Source organism: Scophthalmus maximus, chromosome 2 (assembly GCF_022379125.1).
Source record: "Scophthalmus maximus strain ysfricsl-2021 chromosome 2, ASM2237912v1, whole genome shotgun sequence".
Classification (NCBI taxonomy): Eukaryota; Metazoa; Chordata; class Actinopteri; order Pleuronectiformes; family Scophthalmidae; genus Scophthalmus; species Scophthalmus maximus.
This window is the reverse complement of record NC_061516.1, coordinates 21638689-21657993: the sequence shown is the minus strand read 5'-3', so window position 1 is coordinate 21657993 and position 19305 is coordinate 21638689. Positions and strand designations below refer to the sequence as shown.

The window sequence follows — 19305 nt, the reverse complement described above, 5'->3', positions numbered from 1 at the left end:
GAAGTCAGTCGTTGACTTTGTTAGTCTTTGTGCTCAGCGCTTAAAGGAGCCCGGTTCCAAAAATCTGTCAAGCTCAGCCACAATTTAAACAAAAATATATGACAAATATAACACATCTGTATATTTACAACCGTCATTAATGATCTGATTACACTTCAAAAGACTTGAATCACTTGATCAGTTCCTCTGTCAGCGAATGAGTCCTTCCCCAACTTAACCAAAGTTAATGCTCCTTTATGCCACTCAAGTGTCGATCTGGGATGAATACCCAGTGGTGTCGTCCCAGACTGTCGCCAACTGAACGCACTGTACTTTCCCCCTCTTTCAGCACTGGGCTCATTAACCTGAGACTTTACAGAACGTAGAAAGCACTAGTGTCTTAATGCACCTCTGGGACTCTTATGTAGTCGTCCCCACGCTGCCTCTGGTTTACCTTTTACTGTTCCTTTTTGATATGGAGAGCATGGACTTTCCTGTTACTTCACAGATTGTGCTCGCTTTCATGTAGTTAGTGTACTGTGGGCACTTTTCTCGGAGTAGTTTATGAGCTAGAGAAGCATCTGTACGTGCTCTGTTGGGAAATGGTCACCTTTCATTATATACCATAAAAAAACATCCGTGTGCGTGTGTGCGTGTGTGCGTGTGTGCGTGTGCGTGTGGTTAGCCGAGCAGCTGTGTCAAGCTCATATATTAGGTGTGTGGTGAAGGACTGTCAGCAGAGGTTATGTCGGCTACAGAGGAATTGCAGGGTATGTGTTGATGGTTGCCCCCCCCCCCCCCGTCATTTATGATGATGTAATAAAAAAATAAATCACACTGATGGCCACGATGAGATGGCTTCCTCATATAGGGACCAGCTTGTTTCAGCTAAATGACTACATGCAGTTATGTGAAGCCTGGTGTGCTCCAAGGTCATGTTAATGACGGCAGTCAGAAGCCTATAAAGCCGAGAAGCAGGCCTGGTTGGTCCAAGTGTAGGTTTTTTTGTTTCAAGCACGAGTTACTTATCGAAGGAAATCACTTTATCAATAGCTGAGTTTGTTCCATCTCATACGGGCCTTACTGAAACACACACACACATACACATATTTTCTAGTTTTAACTATTACATGGTATTGATGGTTAAAAAACAACAACACTGAATGTGAATGTAGACAGTGGGTCGCCCCACTATCAAATTAGAAAACACAGTATTTTAACCTTCCAGCTAAATCTAACTTAAAGTCATTTTCTGATCCTCGAATGGGTTTGTTTACTTCTGTAATGTGTTATGAGTAGAGAAGCAGACCTGCATTTTGAAGTATAATTGTTGAGAAATGTAATAATACCTACAAATTTACCTTAGTTGGTAATGAGAGCTTTAGGCTCAAAAGCTGAAAAAAATTATTGAAGTAAAATACAAACAAAAGCACAATAACTGCTAGACGACATTAGATTTTTCAGCTTCCTCCTGTGACACCGTACAGGTTTGGTTCTGCCAGGTCTTGTCGAGGGCCGTCGATGTGCGTTTGTGGTAATTGCCTGCTCTTTTAAAAAGTGACTCATCACAATCCACTTATTAAACACATTTTACAAGAAGTGCAGGATTAAAGTCTTTTTCCCCCCTCTTTCTCTTATGTTCAATAAACCTTGTAGGGTATACAATGTGCGATAAACAATGGTGGTATTGACTAGACATGACAGATTTCTGCTGACTCACCTCTTAAAATGCTGAGTCATGTCGATGTCTACGAGGGTCCCGCTATATCGACAGCTTTATTGGACAACGTTACATCTTCCTCTCATCTCGACAGACACACACACACACACGGATGCATTCTCACACACACACACACACACACACACACCCTTACAGATTATCTCAACCTTTGTTTTTCCTAAGTTAGATTAATGCCATTGGCTTTTTTGTCATGGCATGACTTTGTTTCCAGATATATCACTTTTGCCCTAGACAACTGTCGTGCATTTGTGTGTGCATGCGTGTGTGTTTGTTTGTGTCTCTGTTTGTGATGTGTGTGCACTCGTGTATGAGTAGGGGTCAGTGGGAGTGGTGGGTATGTAAGAGAACGACCGCCAGTAGTCTATATATAGCTCCTCCCTCCTCCCCTTGACTCCCTCTCGGGGCAGTGTTGAAATTCCAACCCAACTCTTCTGGTCAGATCTCCGCAAGGAGCAGACCTTACTTAACTGCAACTGACAACTGAAGAACCGCCACGAAACCACTAAAAGAAGCACTTTATTCCAGTCCAACTTCTCCAATGGGCTTCGAGGATTCCAAGGTCACGGGAGCCATCGTACGGAGACGTGACGACGGGTTGGAGGTGGAGCATGGGCTCCACTAGAAACTGATAGTTGGTGTGCAGGCTCATGTAGCTCTCAAGCATGGGGCCCTACACAGCCTTGCGATCTACCCAGGCCTCTGCCGCAGCAGCACAGTGGAATATCTCCTGGTCCCAGTGCACTTACAACGGAATAAGTCGGTTGTCTCTTCTGTTGTTTTTATAAGACACTTTGACAACATCACGTCCTCTGCGATTGCAACACGTTGTCACTCTAGCTACGGCTCTTCCTGTCTGTGGAAACAGCACGTCTTCCAGTTTGAGTCGGATCGAGTGCGGGATAGAGCTGTAATGCTCATGACACAGGAGTTCTCCTTCTTGCCTCAGGCACCTGTCTTTCACTTTACCTGCCGATCACTTTCTGGAGGATGGAGCTTCGCACTTTTTAGTTTCGGTTAAATTCACCTCGCACCTAAGCCAGACGTTGCTGTGATGCCTGTGGTCACTGTCATAGTGGAGTAGTTGGGTGATAAAGACAGACTCCTGTGCCTCTGACCTCCTGCAGTGAATTACTTTTGTTCGTTAATCATGGGAGCTGTATTTTACACCCCGTAAACTCCCAGTGCCCGGTTTCCGAATTCCTTCTCCTCCATCCCACTGGTTGCTACCATTTTTACCCACCTTTACCCTCGGAATCCGTGACGCTGTCTGCACCATGGAAGTGCCAACTAAATGGAGCAGGGCTAGTGTCATTAGCTTCATCAAGGGCCTTGGTAAGCGTGCAGGGGGTGTTCACACGCACGCATGTTTGCATCGCTTGAGTGGTCACGTTTCACACATACAGTTTGCTGTGTGTGAGGCGTGGGGTCCTGTCCTGCCCAGTGAATTAGTATCTACAGTATGTACTTGGCACTTTGTTCTTCTCAGCAAGTGCGGGGAATCAAACCTGCGTTCAAACTTTGCTCCAGTCACACAAGCCTCCTCTGTTGGCTGTTGTTGCAGTCGCTGCTAATACTGTGCTCCAATGGTGTGTGAAGGTGTGTGTTTGTTTGTTTTTTCACTGAGTGTTTCTTATTCAGTGTGAGTAACAATAATCCATAGTGTAACCTACCTACATTTTCCAAAAAGTCTTGCCTGAACTCTTCTAGTGCAACGTAAAGAGACTGTGTGATGCATTTATTCTATTCTAAGGGCTCATCTATATTCTTAAAAAATGCGTGACAGCAAATGCCCCTGTTTGTTCCTGTCTGTACTGTAGATCAGTCTGCTCGACGCCTGCCTGTCTCTAACGCACAGTCCTCACGACCTCTGTTTTGTTTATCGTTGTGTTTTGCAAGAGTTATTAGTGCCCAGTTTCCCTAATGATGTAATCAGTTGGTAGAAATAAAAACATGGACTGCAGTGTGTGTGTGTGTGTGTGTGCCTGCGTGTATGCAGTCACCCCTTTGCACTGACTCAGCATAAACGAATCATTGCTCAGGAGTTTGAACATTAAAAAAACAGATAAATTAAAGATAATATGATTCTTACCGGGAGTATGAGTTTTATTAAGACAAGGTCACAGAAGTTCAGAGGTGGTGGTACGTGATATAGAAGTCGGGGGGGGGGGGGGCAGACATGAGGCAGACTTACAGGTTGATGCTGGTGTTCTGAAAACAAATGAAAGTTACTTACTGTGGTGCGGCGTATTGATTTGGCTGTTTATCAACTCAGTCAGCAGTCAAAGCTGCAGCGGCTGGGACACACAAATCACGGAGGCCATTAAGGTACTTTAAAACTCTCCGTGCCCGATTGTAAGTAATCTGAGTCAAAAAAATAAACCGAGCCATAACTCAGTCAAAACAGGACACACAGACATGAGTGATGATCCACATGTTTCTTCATCCATAAATCTGTTTAGAAATGTTTATCCTTATGAAGCCAGAACTTGGCTGAAAACGATCATGTTTTTAAGTTCAGTGCAGTAAAAACAAACAGCCAGTAGATACTGGACTCTTTCAATGGTGCCAGTTAACAGACTGAAGCCAGTGCAGCATTGCACTTCATGTTTACATGCCTCAAATCTTCAAATTATGGGGACAATAGTTCCAAAACGTAAAGCATTAAATATGTTGCACATGAAAAGAGGAAAAAGTAAAGGTAGGATTATGGCTCCCCTCCATGTCTGAGTGCCGCTCGGAAGTATCTGACCTCTGCTTTAGCCTCACCGGCCTGTCCTAACTCTCCCCAGCCTCTCCCGTGGGACTGAAGCCACCACTCCCGCCAGTCAGTGGAACCTTGGGAGAGAGGAAGGGTCCTGTCGCCATGGCGCCTGTTAACGTGGACCCTGAGAGTAAGCCGGGCGAGTTCGTCCTGAAGAGCCTGTTTGCCAACTTCACCTTGCTCTCAGAACGCAAGATTCGCATCATCATGGCCGAACCACTGGTGAGTGACTTTTTGCGAACTCTCATATTGTCTCGTCTCTCTATGTCTCGGGCCATCTCTCTCTCAGATCACAACACTTTCAACATTTTATGTCATGTTCTTATTCAGAGTGGCTTCTCATGACAATGTTTGTCGACCTTGTTTTGGAGCGTATAGCATCCTGCCTGAGAACAGAAAACAAACAAACCTGAGTAAAATATGCAGTTTCCATATGGACAGACTAAGTCCGCTAGTGTAACCCTGGTCTTTTTACGCCTCTACCCTGGCAGCAACCATGACCGGAGCCATAATGTTTTCAAAAGACACTGTGAGCAATTTAAAAAAAAATTGTTAAAAAAGTTTCACTTGTGTGAACACGATATCTCAGGAATAATAAATTCAGGCAGCTTTGAGGCTCGTTGCTAGAATTTGAAAGTGAGTTCAGCTACAAACCATGTAAACATCTTGTAGAGAAGACCGAAAGTTTTGAAGATTGTTTTTTTTTTTTTTCTTGTCTACCTGTACCCGTCTCTTCTAACATGAATGTCTGATCTTATCTCACAGGAGAAGCCCCTTAACAAATCTCTACAGAGAGGAGAGGACCCACAGTTCGACCAGGTGTGTTTATCTGACATGGACACACAAATCTCACCATGAATGTGATCTTATTTTTGGGAATGGGATAAACTCTCTTCTCTCCCTCTTCTCTCTTTGCTCACCCTCGCCTGCTCTTCCTCCTCTGTCCTCTGTGCAGCTGATCAGCTCCATGAGTTCTCTGGCAGAGTACTGCCTGCCATCTATCCTGAGGACTCTGTTTGACTGGTACAAGAGGCAGAACGGCCTGGAGGATGAGTCCCATGAGTATCGACCCAGGGCCAACACTAAGTCCAAAAAGTAAGTGAACAGACAGCGTGCACACACACACACACACACACACGCAAATGAAGAGCTATTTTCGTCACCCACCTGAGAAGCAGGAATAGATATATAAGATAAATAAGCTGTAGATCGTGTCTCTAATGATATTGGTTGAAAAAGTTAATTTTCAGACTTCATAGTGACGTCATGATGACATCATTCCCTACCACGACTTGTCATGATGCATAATGCAGAGATACTGTACTTCGAAAAAACTTTTTTAACTATGCATGACGTCATTTTATGACCACATCATGACTTCTTCATTGTCGTATGAAATTAATTGATGGGGAATCATTTTTTGATCAACATATGATTTAAATTATCAATAGAATTAAATTAGTCTCTCCAGCCTAATTATTTGCATAGTGTTTTGTGTGTTTTTTTCCTGACTATATTATCAGCTCTCAAAGTTAACAATCTGGAGAGACCCTCCAAAATAATATTCCCATGAAGTTTGGTGTCAACACTAACTCTTTTCTCTTCTGCTCAAAACTACTTCTGAAAACAAATGGCACAGGTGTTTCAACTGAAGCGGAACTGAAGGTGTCGTCGTCTTCGCAGAATAACGTACACACAGATACACGAGGAACCAGATGCCGCCTACATTTAACTGATTAATGGAAACTTTATAAAATCACGAGTGACATGTTCGCACTTCGAGTACACAGAGTGCACCTGAGGGGCCCCAATACTTTGAAAGAGAAAGTGACAATGATGTTTGTGTTTCTCTCTTTGCCTCAGCGATGAGCAACAGAAGGACTACCTACTGGAGAGGAGAGATTTGGCGATAGACTTCATCTTCTCTCTAGTGCTTATAGAGGTGTTAAAGCAGGTGAGTTAGATTAGTCTGTTCATATACTGTATACTGTAATCCTGTAAAGCCGTTAAAACAACAAAGACACAATCTGAAAATTTGACTTGCTCTTCTTTGATTAACACCTTGTCTTCTCCCCATGCACTCTTGATCAAGTACGGGATTCAAGAACATATCATTTATCACAAAAAGATTCAGACCTATGCAGAATTGGACGAAATAATACATTTAATTTGGACACATTGTTTTAATTCAATGCACATGTCTATTAAATGACAGACTGAATTTAAAATAACGTGAAAACTTTGTCTCTCTATCCAGATCCCCCTCCATCCTCTCTTGGATGGACTCATCCAGGAAGTTATAAACCTGGCCTTCAAGCACTTCAAATACAAGGAAGGGTAAGAATAAAACCATAACGGGAAGAACAAATATATTCAAATAAAATAAGATGTATTGTAGAAACACAAAATAACTTAATGAATTGAATGAAGCAGGTTTGAGAAGTTTCCCTGCATTGCTGTTTGTAGGCACAGCTCTTATGAATGAAATACACGTGTGTAGGTATCACTGATGTATACATGTTCATCTTTACCTCTCAGGTATCTGGGACCCAACACAGGCAACATGCACATAGTGGCTGACCTCTACGCTGAAGTGGTGGGAGTCGTTGCTCAGTCCAGGTGAGGCAAAGTAATGTTTATACTACATGTGTGTTTGTGTGTGCATACACGTTAAATGTTTTATGTATACATATATAGACAAAGTTGTTTGTGTCTGTTGTGTTTTTTAAAAAGTATTTGTGAATTATGTGTACATTTGTTGAGATAATCTCCAATGAGCCAATATTAGTGACAATCTGTGTCTGAATAACTCAAAGCTCATGACTATTTTTCTCCTCAAAATGGGTTTTTCCTGCTTGGTTTTTGCGTTTACAGAGTTTATGTGCATCTTATTTAAACACTCGGCTCTAAACAGAGGGGTGATGACTGTTCAACTCAACTGCCGTGGCAACCGCTGTGAAGCAAGCACAACCACGTGCAAAAAAACACAGACGCCCTTAGAACAAGTGCACACACACAGGCACACACACACACACACACACACACACACACACACATTCCCTCCACATCACCCCTCCAGATGCCATTCTAAATATAGACCTGCAGAGCACTGTTGGGAAAATCTATCTGGATGGGCACATACACAAACACACACAAGCAAAAACAGGTGCGTAGGGGAGTAAGAGTTCACAATATTGGCAAATAGACAAACATGAAAAAAATGCTGCTGCTTCATTGTAGTAATTTCAACTAACTACTCCACCACTCGACCGAGACCTGTTGAATGACAAAATTTACTAAAACCATAGAAAACAGCCTAACTGCTCACATCTGGTCACCAGGTTCCCAGCAGTGAGGAAGAAGTTCATCTCTGAGCTGAAGGAGCTGAGGCAGAAGGAGCAGAGCCCCTACGTCATCCAGTCCACCATCAGCCTCATCATGGGACTCAAGTTCTTCCGCATTAAGATGTACCCGGTGGAAGACTTTGAAGCCTCCTTCCAGTTCATGCAGGTAGGTAATGGCAATAATCTGTCAAGAGGAGTATATATATAGAACGGACGTGCTCCTTCTCCGCATACATTCATGTCTGGAAGCAGTTTTAGGGCCTATCGTGGAGCTGTCCTGCTGACTACTGCGAAGTTCCAAGTAATTAGGGGTTAAGTGCCATGTTTATTGGCCATTTGATGGCAATTGCGGTGGTGAGAGTTTTCTCCTCATTTCCTTCCAGCTAAACGATGCAGGGATTAGAACCGGTGACCTCGCATTCACAGAATTTTCAATGCCCGTGTATTGTTTCCCTTGCTGCCTCTGAACTCCGACTCTCTTTCTGTCTGCAGGAGTGTGCACAGTATTTCTTGGAAGTGAAGGACAAAGACATTAAACACTCACTAGCCGGACTCTTTGTGGAGATACTTGTACCTGTCGCTGCTGTAAGTGCATTTCATCACACTGCTCGGACCACTACTCAGGGCGTTGTTGCTTTTTTGATTCATTTTAAGCCAGAGTCAAATTCCATATATTATTGTTTGTCTTTTAATTAAAAATGTACCTGTCTATGTAATGTACAGTATGTCTACTGGGTCTTAAGGCCATGAATATGTCTACTAGTGTCTTGTCTGTCTGCATCAAGTAAAGTAGAAAAAGGACACTGATAAAAGCACGCTTCTGAAGAGAAATGTGTACGAATATAACTGATATGTTTTTTCTCCCTCAGACCGTGAAGAATGAGGTGAACGTGCCGTGTCTCAGAAATTTCGTAGAGAGCCTGTACGACACCACGCTGGACCTGTCCTCCAGGAAGAAACACTCTCTGGTAAAGTTTCTCCCCGTATTCCGTTTTCGTCACAGCCCTGTCCTCTTCATTTCCTCTCCATTACCAGCAATTGGTGAAAGCACTTACGGAAACTCTCCAACATGTGGGCTTTTATCTCTGCATGGGAAGGAGGCAGGAGTGCAGCATGCAGCGCACAGTGTCGTATTCAAAGTGGCGCCAGATGGGCGGTGCTCGCCCACAGCATGGAAGCAGGCAGGGCAATAAGCAAATTAGATGCACTACATCTCCCTCATTAAGATTGCAGTCTGACACGAACATGCATGCAATTAAACTTCTCTGTGTAACTGTCAAGACTGGTATGAAAATTCCCTTTGCCACTGCCTAAAGATTTTAATCATGAATTCTACTGAAGTAATAGAACAGGCAACAATTTTTATTTAACTAAATAAATGAAGTCATTTTTGTTTTTCGTGGAGCTCTTAAATTATTTATTGGGATCTAGAAGGAATTGATTTGAATCAACAAAGGTTGTTTTGTTGTCCAGGTTTCCTTTGGGTTGTCTTCCTGAATGTTGTCTGCAGACTTGCTGCTTATAGGCTGTTTGTGATATGTGCAATGGGTTCCTCCAGTTGTGTCCTCAGGGCTGCAGACATTTCACTCAGCCATGTGCTTCCTTCCATAGATTCTCAAAATACTCAGAACAACCCATGCATTCAAGACTTGACGCACCTCCCTGCGTACATACTTTTTTCACCCTTTTTCCAAACAAACAGAGCGCAGATATGCTCACTCACAAACAAACAATACCCTGCCACGTCAGAGCTGAATGCACAGACATGATCGGAATGACAGTCATCTGGTGTATTTTCTCAATTGTTATTCTTTTACATTGTGCCTGAGAAAGAGGAGAAATGATATGCATCACAGACCTCACATCTCCAAAAACCATTCATGACATGAGGGTGTAACTGTACCTCACACCAATCATTAGCAAGACATTCATGTTTAAGAATGATCTGCACGCAGACTCTTTTGCCCTTTCCAGACAATTGAACAGTCTAGACACCAAGTTCACATTCCTGCAAATTGAAATTTATGTTGAGGTTATTTTTTGTGAGGTTTTTCTCCTCTATTAACTTTTTATTGTTTTGGTCACATTTGCTTTAATTTTGTCCATGACATGGCAGGAACAAAATGTGTTTCTTCTCTTTGTGCTTAGTGATTTTGAGACATAGACGATGGAGAAACAATATGTTAATAGGGATTCATCAGCCCTGAAAAAAGTGAACCATGACTATGAAACACAAAATGTTCAGCTTAGTCTCAAATAATGTAATTGCCCATAGTTATTAAATGATGAAGGAGGAGTTTAGAAATTAGTTTTAAGCTTGAGTGAGTGTTAAAGTAAGAAGCTGCATAGTTACGTAGAAACCTGCCGAGGAAAACAGTCTGAATTCTTAAGGCTTTTATTAACTACTGATACTTATCTACTTGTTATGTGAAGTGCCTGATATTGATGTCTCCCTCTCTGTCTCCTTCCCCTGTCCACACCAGGCTCTGTATCCTCTGGTGACCTGCCTGCTTTGCGTCAGTCAGAAGCAGTTCTTCCTCAGCCGCTGGCACATTTTCCTCACCAACTGCCTCTCAAACCTCAAGGTCAGCCTTTCTGCCTATACCACTGCAAATGCAAGAATCCCTGTATAGGGGGTTATTTGTGCGGATCACAAGTGACATGCACATAAGACTGAACAAGCTACTGCACCAGCGATATATAATCCACCATCAGTATGTATTACCTCAGGGGGAAACACTGCAGGTTAAGGACGTAGTGACTGATGGGGGCTCATAAAGACTTCTGCAAAAGTTTGATTCATGATCGCGCTGTAAGCGGATAGAGCAGGGTCTTTAACTTAAGACGGTACATTTGCCGTCACATTTCTTTCTGAAAACTTTGTTTGGCTCGGAGGAAAAACCTGTGAAACATGGAGGTTTTATGAAACACTGTACTCGAAGAAAACATAATTTATCTTTGTCTACATGTACGAATGCAGAACAAAGATCCCAAGATGGCTCGTGTGGCTCTGGAGTCTCTCTACCGCCTGCTGTGGGTCTACATGATCCGGATAAAGTGTGAGAGCAACACTGGAACACAGAGGTAACAGCCACATGCAGTTGTATTTTCTCACAATTAAGAAGCTTGTAATGTTTTACCATCAATATGTCAGTGTGGTGAGATACCTTGTCATAATTAAAGAAAAAAATATACTGAAATGAAAATGATTATTAATCATTGAAATACCTCCTTGTATTCTCTCCTTCTTCTCTCAGTCGTCTGACGTCCATCACCTCCACTCTCTTCCCCAAAGGGAGTCGTAGTGTGGTGCCCAGAGACATGCCCCTCAATATTTTTGTCAAGATTATCCAGTTTATTGCACAGGTGCGTATAACATTTCACACTGTTGGTTCTGTCAGCTGTAGGTCATTGGACATAAGAAACAAAGTAGGGTTTCAGATTTATTCTGACTGACTCTGTGCTATTACTGAAAAAAAACACTAGTAAATCCAAAATTCTCAGTTGACACAGTTACATAAACGGGTCAAACAAAAAAAAAGAAATACAGGATTACCAAGAATTTAGGCCATCAGATTTATTTTTTTATTTTTAACATTTCACCAGAATCCATTATCACAATTGATTAAATTTCATCTAATGGCTGTATTAGAGGTTGCGTTTTTTAATACTCGCTCTAAAGTGAGTGTGTTCAAAGCTCTTCAAGGCTTTGTAGATGCTGCTGTAACCAAACAGCATATGTCACGCAGCAACAGAGTTGAACCCCAGTGTATGTTTTCATGACACACATAAAGACAAAATGAGTTATTATAACCTTACATCTCTTGTTTTTCTCTTTTATTTTATTTATCATGTACCTGCTGCCTTGTACCACATCGACTCTGAAATCCTTTAACGCAATGTTTGTCCTCTTGTTTAGGAGAGACTGGATTTCGCCATGAAAGAGATCATATTTGACCTGCTCAGTGTTGGAAAACCTGCCAAAGCCTTCAGTCTCAACCCAGAGGTAAAAAAAACAAAAAAAAAAACAGACACGGACATTATCAACAACGTCTCTCTCAACCTGGGGTTGAGTTAGAAAGAATGAACCTACTGTTCATGAGCTGCCACCAACTAACAATCCCCCAGATCTCCTGCCGAACTGTAGTTGCAGTTGAGTGGATAATAAAGGCGACACATCTTGACATGGAAGAATAATATTTTTAATTATTTATAAACACTAGTAAAGATCCTGTTATGCACATGATTTTCACTTGACAAAGTGGAACCAACGCCTGGTGACTTACATCCACTCAATCACTGCTACAAATTCACCATTTCTCTTCATAAACAACGGACTCTCTGGCTTACAATAAGGATGCTGATCTTTGTCTGTGTTCCAGCGTATGAACATAGGTCTGCGGGCGTTCCTGGTGATAGCAGATGCTCTGCAACAGAAGGACGGAGAGCCTCCTATGCCCAACACGGGAGCCACCCTGCCCTCTGGAAACTCCCTGAAGAAGAAGAAGACTTATCTCAGCAAGACGCTTACTGAGGAGGAAGCCAAACTAATAGGTCCGTCTGTGTCTGTGGGCCGTCCAGGTTAGTGCAAATTGACCATAGTGTCTGACTCTGTGTCTGTTTCTGTTCCCCACAGGCATGTCCTTGTACTACTCCCAGGTGCGAAAGGCTCTGGACAGCATCCTCAGACATTTGGACAAGGAGGTGGGACGTTGCATGATGCTCACCAGCGCCCAGATGCTCAACAAAGAACCAGAGGATATGATCACGTATGTAACTACAAAGTGAAGCAATTGAACTGTTGTTGTTTTTAACCTAATAGCGTTCAACATCTGCAAAAAGAGAATAGATGTGTTTTTCATGGTTACATAGATACATGGTCAACTTTTGCACACAATCCTTCTGTATTTTAAGTTAGGAAAGGTAGAAATAATACATAATTCCAATTTTTTCTGAATACATTTTGCCTTACATGCCCCTCCATCTTTGACAGTGGTGAAAGGAAGCCTAAAATCGACCTGTTCAGGACATGTGTGGCTGCCATTCCTCGCATCCTTCCTGATGGCATGTCCAAACCTGAGCTCATTGACCTGCTCTCACGGTGAGTTACAGACAGGAAAACTTAAAATCTTTGTCTCAGGTCAATCCTGTTTGATTTTTTTTTTATTGTGTGTAAATCACTAATTATCGTTTATTCTGCTTTGTTGTTATGTTGCCGTCAATCCCTCAGACTTACAGTGCACATGGACGACGAGCTTCGTCTGATTTCCCAGAACTCCCTGCAGAGCCTGTTGCTGGATTTCTCAGACTGGAGGGAAGACGTCCTGTTTGGCTACACACATTTCCTTCTGCGTGAGGTATAACTGAACGTGACAGTGACCTGCAGTAACCTTGACAGTACAACAGACCCTAAAAAAAAGATAAGATCCTGAATTTGCCTCGCGAGTTCACGCTCAGAATACAGATTGAAAGTGGAATACAGATTTGGAGGATGAGCCTAGTTTCTCAAGGGTATTTATGCTACAGTTGTATCTTAATATTTTAGAGATTAGTAATGATGAATGCACGTTTAATCTCAAATGTCCTTTAATCCCCAAATGTCATGAAATGTCATTTTTTAACATCAGAAATAATGTATTCAGCATCACTCAGAATCACAAATTCTTAAAATCTAGGTCAAATTTGAGAGCCAGCTGCTCGTTCTGATGTGAACTTGTTTGGTGTATGTGGAATGACTATATCTCTGTCTGTCAAACATTGCCACTAGTGATTTGTCTCCATGGTTTATGATCAGAGTAGGTTGTTGTATCTTACCCTTGTGGCACAGTAGTCCAATCAAAAGGCCACTGGAAAAACATGACTAGAGAGATTCTGATGATGACATTCGTTAAGTATTGACACGTTTAAACTTTCTGTACATGTCCTTCTCCAAACTATCCCAGGTCCAAGACACCCATCAGGGTCTGCAGGATGCATCTGTGAAGCTTCTCCTCCAGCTGCTCACACAGTGGAGGTTGGCTCTGCAGCTCCAGGGGAAGATGCGCGGTGGAGTTGAGGTTTGTACAGCGCAGAGCAAAGTTGAAACTGTTGGCAGAACTGCCAGTCACATTTCTGCCAACTTTTTCCCCTGGTGTATCAGTCCTAACATGACTTCTTCAATATCTCAGAGATCCCTATTAATTTTGGTCAATCTCTCTTCCCTCTCCATCAGTCAAGCCCCAGGCTGCCGGAGCGAAGCCCTCACTGCTCAGTGCTCCATGCGGTTGAAGGCCTGGCTCTGCTGCTCCTCTGCTCTTGTCAGATCAGCACGAGGAAGCTGGCCGTGGGCGTGTTAAGAGAAATACGTTGCCTCTTCACAGCTCTGGGTCATGCCGAGGTACAGTACTGGAAACTCACATCGTCACCAAACAATCATAGTGGCAGGAGAACAAGTAAAAATCTTCTGTTCCTATTTAAACACCTGTAAATATTTAAATGACTGGCTAAAAAAAACGGAAATGACATGGAAATAGCCGAATGGGAGGAGAGACATCTGATTAGAGATGCAGATGATGAATCTGCTGTCAATAATTGTCTCTCCATCCAGGACGATGACAAACCCATGATCGAGGTCATGGACCAGCTGAGCCCAGCTGTAATGGACAGCTTTGTTCATGTGGCGGTTTCTGACTCAGTAAGTGTATTTGTGTTCAGTGATAGTACATTAAATCTAAATTACTGCCTTTGCTACCGTGTATCATCCATTCTTTACATTCTTCCCCTGCGCGCCCTCAGTCCACCTTGCCACTCAACCACCACGTTGACCTCCAGTGGCTGGTGGAGTGGACGGCTCGACTGGTGAGCAGCTCCTACGACGTGAAGAGCCCGAGCCACGTCTGGATCTTTGCTCAGTGCTTGAAGGACCCATGGGTGCTCTGTCTGCACATCTTCTTGCGGCAGGAGCACCTGCCCAAACACTGCCCCACTGCCCTGGGATACGCCTGGCCCTATGCTTTCACGCGGCTACAGCTGCTGCTGCCACTGGTTGACCCCAAGTAATGGAATACACAATAATAACGTTGTACTTTTAAGACATTTAACTGCTACTTAAAAAACCAAAGTCGATATCTGTGGTCATTGAATGATGTATTTAATAATAAACGATAAATGTGTATGAGAGATGAAGATATCTGACCCCCAACATATTCTGCTTTTTCACCTCTTTCCACAGCAGCCCAGTGAATGCTAAGAAGACCAACACAGCAGGCTCCAGTGACAGCTACATCTCACTGTGGCGTAACTACCTGATTATGTGTCTAGGCGTCGCTAAGCCGAGCATCATGTCTCCGGGCCACCTCAGAGCTTCCACACCAGAGATAACAGCCACCACGCCCGACGGCAGTGTCACCTACGACAACAAGGTGTGTGTTTTTGTCGCTGAAAAAAAAGGATAACCATCAGTGTGTCCTAAGGAATTACATTCAGTCTGTTGGGGAGAAAAAATGTATTTCCAAATCAAGAATAATAGTATAATATTCTTGATTAAATCTTCTTGAAATCGTATTAATCATATTTATAGATTCATATTGATTTTTGTAAATTTGAATCACGTTTAGATTTAGTTTTAGAGTTTATTTTGCACATAGTTAAAGTGTACAAATATTTATGATTTCATATCATTTGTCATTCTAATCTTTCTGTTGCTCAGGTGATAGGCACTCCCTCAGTAGCCTGGCTTCTAAAGCAGCTGGTCCCGCTGATGAGAGCTGAGAGCCTGGAGATCACAGAGTCTCTGGTGCTGGGGTTCGGATGCACAAATGCTCTGGTCTTCAGGTACTGAAGCAGGAAAATGCGTCAATACACAAAAACACACACAACACACCTTGCATCTTACATGTCAGTCTTGGGTCAAGTACCAAAATGCCATGTTTACATTCAAACACGTCAAATAATTTGAAAAGCTATTCCTGATTTAATGGTCAGATGACCGTTGAACCATCATGAAACAGTTGTCAGACATTGTTCTTTGGGGTAAGCTGCTGCTTTGACAGAGAGTAGACACACAAAGCCTGAACGGAGGTACATGGATGACAGGCTAGATGTGTCTTTATATGTTACATAAGAAGGATCCATCACTTACTATTATCTACCTGTACATTCTCGCCATAACTGAGATGAGCTGCATACCTGAGTGACATTTAGAGAACTAGCTCCATCACTGTTCTACAACGGAATTAATAGAGGGGCAGAGGTTTATCGCATTTTTTTCATAGTACAGTGGTTCCATTGTGAAAAGGAGGTATTTAATTAGAGAAATATTTTACAAAGGGGCGCTCATTGTTAATATAGAGATTAAAGTCTCACCAGACACATTTGACCAACATCTCTGTGTTTCAGGATTAGTGACTTTTGGCAGGGAAGATTTGTTCAGTCTCATTTAGAAATTCAGCAAAAAGGCAATCCATTGACTTGTCCCTCCCTCTGATCCGGGTGTGTCTCTGCAGGGAGCTAGTTGAAGAACTCCATCCACTGATGAAGGAAGCACTGGAACGTAGGCCTGAGGTAAGACACACTAACACGCACAAGCAGCGAGTGGGAGCGAAACATATTGACTGTTGATCTTGGACAGGAAACTTCATTCTGCAGATGAATAACAAAGTTTTAATCCAGACTCAGTCCAGGCAAGACCACTTATTAAGTGTGTAGGAGTATATCTTTCCAGTCATATATATTGTATGCCATTAGAGTGTATGCTTAAGAGTAAATCATGTATAATTTATGAAAATGAACTCATCGATTATTTGTACTGCTAATGTAAAATCACGTTTCCATTCAAAAACCAATTATCCCATTATGAACAAAATATCCCACTCCCCTTTGTATAGTATAGTAAACTGAAAACCTGCCTGTGCTTTCAGAACAAGAAGCGCAGAGAAAGGAGGGATCTTCTCAGGCTGCAGCTGCTGAGGATCTTTGAACTGTTGGCCAACGCAGGAGTCATCAGTGACAGGTAGCACGCAGATTCCATCCGCTCATGACCCCAAAAGTGTGTTGTTTTGGTCTTCTCCGTATGCACTTGGGATTTACAGTTTTTGCAATTTAATTAATGCTTTTCACATTCCATATACACATATAACATTCCCGGTCAAACATGTGGAACTTAGGTTTCCTTACTCTTCCTCTACAGCACCAATGGAGCACTGGAGCGTGACTCCCTGGCGCTGGGTGCCTTGTTCCTCGAGTATGTGGATCTAACCCGGATGCTTCTGGAGGCTGAGAACGAGAAGGAGCTGGACGTGCTCAAGGACATCAGAGCCCATTTCAGCGGGATGGTGGCCAATCTCATCCAATGTGTCCCTGGTAAATCATTTTATTCCACTTGCAGTTGCCACAAATATGTATGTCAGTCATTAAAAATGCTTTTAGATTATAAAGATTAGAAATATATAAGTTTTACATCTTTATGAATTTATACAAAGGTCTGTCGCCTATGTGACCCTCCATGGCTCTCTCTCTCTCTCTCTCTCTCATCTGTGCAGTCCACCACAGGCGCTTCCTCTTCCCTCAACAGTCTCTGAGACACCACCTCTTCATCCTCTTTAGCCAATGGGCTGGACCCTTCAGTGTCATGTTCACTCCCCTCGATCGTTACAGTGACCGCAACCATCAGATCACTCGCTACCAGTATTGTGCTCTCAAGGTAAGTGATGTCCTTTAGTTATTAGAGTTATCTATCTATCATTTTGTTAGTATTAACTCAGCTTAACTGTTGTCATCTAGGCTATGTCAGCAGTTCTGTGTTGCGGTCCAGTGTTTGACAACGTGGGTCTGTCTACTGATGGCTACCTCTACAAATGGCTCGACAACATCTTGGCCTGCCACGACCTACGGGTAAGTCAACTCTTTGACCCACTGTTGCCTTTAACTTGTCGCAAAGCAGCCTTCTATATTCTTTATTTTTTTCCATCTGAAAAGATACTCTTTTGTTAGTCCCTCTACATGATAACGTCTTTGCCATACAGGTGCACCGTCTGGGGTGTGAGGTGGTGATTCTGCTCTTAGAACTGAACCCAGATCAGATCAATCTGTTCAACTGGGCCGTGGACCGCTGCTTCACTGGATCTTACCAGCTGGCATCTGGCTGCTTCAAGGCCATCGCCACTGTGTGCGGTAACAGGTATGGGAATCTTTCCAACACTGCCCTGCTGTTGTTTTCTCTTTAATGATACTGTAGAGCCTCCAGCTCCAGGGAACGGCTTTAAACCCCCTGTGTTGGAGAGTTTAAGTAAAACATAAAATGTCCTTATAGGAACCGATAAATTGCCGGATTATTGTTATTAAAACAAATTATTTAGAAAGAGCAATGGAGCATGTGATTATTCCTTGAAATAAGTCTTCACACAAGTATCTCTACTTTTATGGGTGTTGTTATTTTAGCTAAAGATTAACCAATGGAATCGTCGATTTTGTGTATATATAGAACACTCATACTCTTCACCCTGCTACTGTCCACACTGCCTATACATATTTGTTAACATTCACTGAGTTAGTTTTTAGTTAAACTGGCAACTACTGACCATTTCTCCTTATTCCTTATTTATTTTTCCCAGGAATTACCCATGTGACCTAGTGACCTTGCTCAATCTGGTGCTGTTCAAAGCCTCCGACACCAGCAGAGAAATATATGAGATCTCCATGCAGCTGATGCAGGTACAGTGCATTCACACAATGATGCAACACACCAGATACACAGATCCAATGCTGAAATACCATTAATCGCACACAAAGAGGTGAAAAGGAAAACAAGAATGCGTGAAGCCATAACCTTTTAGTGCATTGTTCTGCAGGTGCTGGAGTCTAAGCTGTGTGCGTACTCTAAGCGCATGGTGGAGCAGAAGCCTGGTAATATTTTGTATGGAACACACGGCCCCCTGCCTCCTCTCTACAGCGTCAACCTGTCTCAGCTCTCCATCCAGTTGGCCAGCATGTACCCGGAGCTCACGCTGCCTCTTTTCTCAGGTAAATACCACATGCTATATTTATATATATATATACACACACGCATGGACATAGAAACACATAGAAACCAAATGTTCAATTCGCTCCCAATGTGTTTCACCTGTTATTCAACACCTTCAACACCTCAGCTTCCTCAAGGCACTTATGTATAAAACATTGGTTCCTCTGAAATTTCTTTGTCCATGCAGAGGTGAGCCAGCGTTTCCCAACCACCCACCCCAATGGCAGACAGATCATGCTGTCCTACCTGCTACCCTGGCTCAGTAACATAGAGCTGGTGGACACGGGGCTCCTGCCCCCTGCCTCTAGCCCCTGCACGCCAGAGGAAGAACCTTGTGGTCAGGCACGGGGCATGGGTCTGTCCCCGAGTCTGAGAGGTAACGGCTGGGGCTCTCTGCAGGCGACCTCGCTGGTGCTCAACAACCTCATGTTCATGACTGCTAAGGTGAGAAGCCACGTCGGTTCTCTTTTGTGAAAACTTC

The 19305-nt window shown here is 43.0% G+C and overlaps 1 protein-coding gene across 4 annotated transcripts in view; it reads left to right on the top strand.

The window, feature by feature from the left end:
- Nucleotides 1-19305, top strand: part of fryb (furry homolog b (Drosophila)) — a 43652-nt gene that overhangs the window by 7641 nt on the left and 16706 nt on the right. For all 4 annotated transcript variants that reach the window (XM_047330615.1, XM_047330617.1, XM_047330616.1 and 1 more), the window contains exons 2-33: nt 4510-4703; nt 5247-5300; nt 5437-5576; nt 6345-6435; nt 6739-6818; nt 7020-7100; nt 7823-7991; nt 8318-8410; nt 8695-8793; nt 10309-10410; nt 10806-10909; nt 11083-11191; nt 11745-11831; nt 12208-12379; nt 12462-12594; nt 12819-12926; nt 13056-13182; nt 13768-13881; nt 14037-14201; nt 14412-14498; nt 14600-14859; nt 15036-15225; nt 15513-15637; nt 16309-16366; nt 16723-16814; nt 16992-17164; nt 17344-17504; nt 17585-17695; nt 17827-17981; nt 18415-18514; nt 18652-18823; nt 19012-19268. In XM_047330615.1, the coding sequence (XP_047186571.1) occupies nt 4510-4703; nt 5247-5300; nt 5437-5576; nt 6345-6435; nt 6739-6818; nt 7020-7100; nt 7823-7991; nt 8318-8410; nt 8695-8793; nt 10309-10410; nt 10806-10909; nt 11083-11191; nt 11745-11831; nt 12208-12379; nt 12462-12594; nt 12819-12926; nt 13056-13182; nt 13768-13881; nt 14037-14201; nt 14412-14498; nt 14600-14859; nt 15036-15225; nt 15513-15637; nt 16309-16366; nt 16723-16814; nt 16992-17164; nt 17344-17504; nt 17585-17695; nt 17827-17981; nt 18415-18514; nt 18652-18823; nt 19012-19268 (4163 nt within the window). The remainder of the gene's footprint in view (nt 1-4509; nt 4704-5246; nt 5301-5436; nt 5577-6344; nt 6436-6738; nt 6819-7019; nt 7101-7822; nt 7992-8317; nt 8411-8694; nt 8794-10308; nt 10411-10805; nt 10910-11082; nt 11192-11744; nt 11832-12207; nt 12380-12461; nt 12595-12818; nt 12927-13055; nt 13183-13767; nt 13882-14036; nt 14202-14411; nt 14499-14599; nt 14860-15035; nt 15226-15512; nt 15638-16308; nt 16367-16722; nt 16815-16991; nt 17165-17343; nt 17505-17584; nt 17696-17826; nt 17982-18414; nt 18515-18651; nt 18824-19011; nt 19269-19305) is intronic.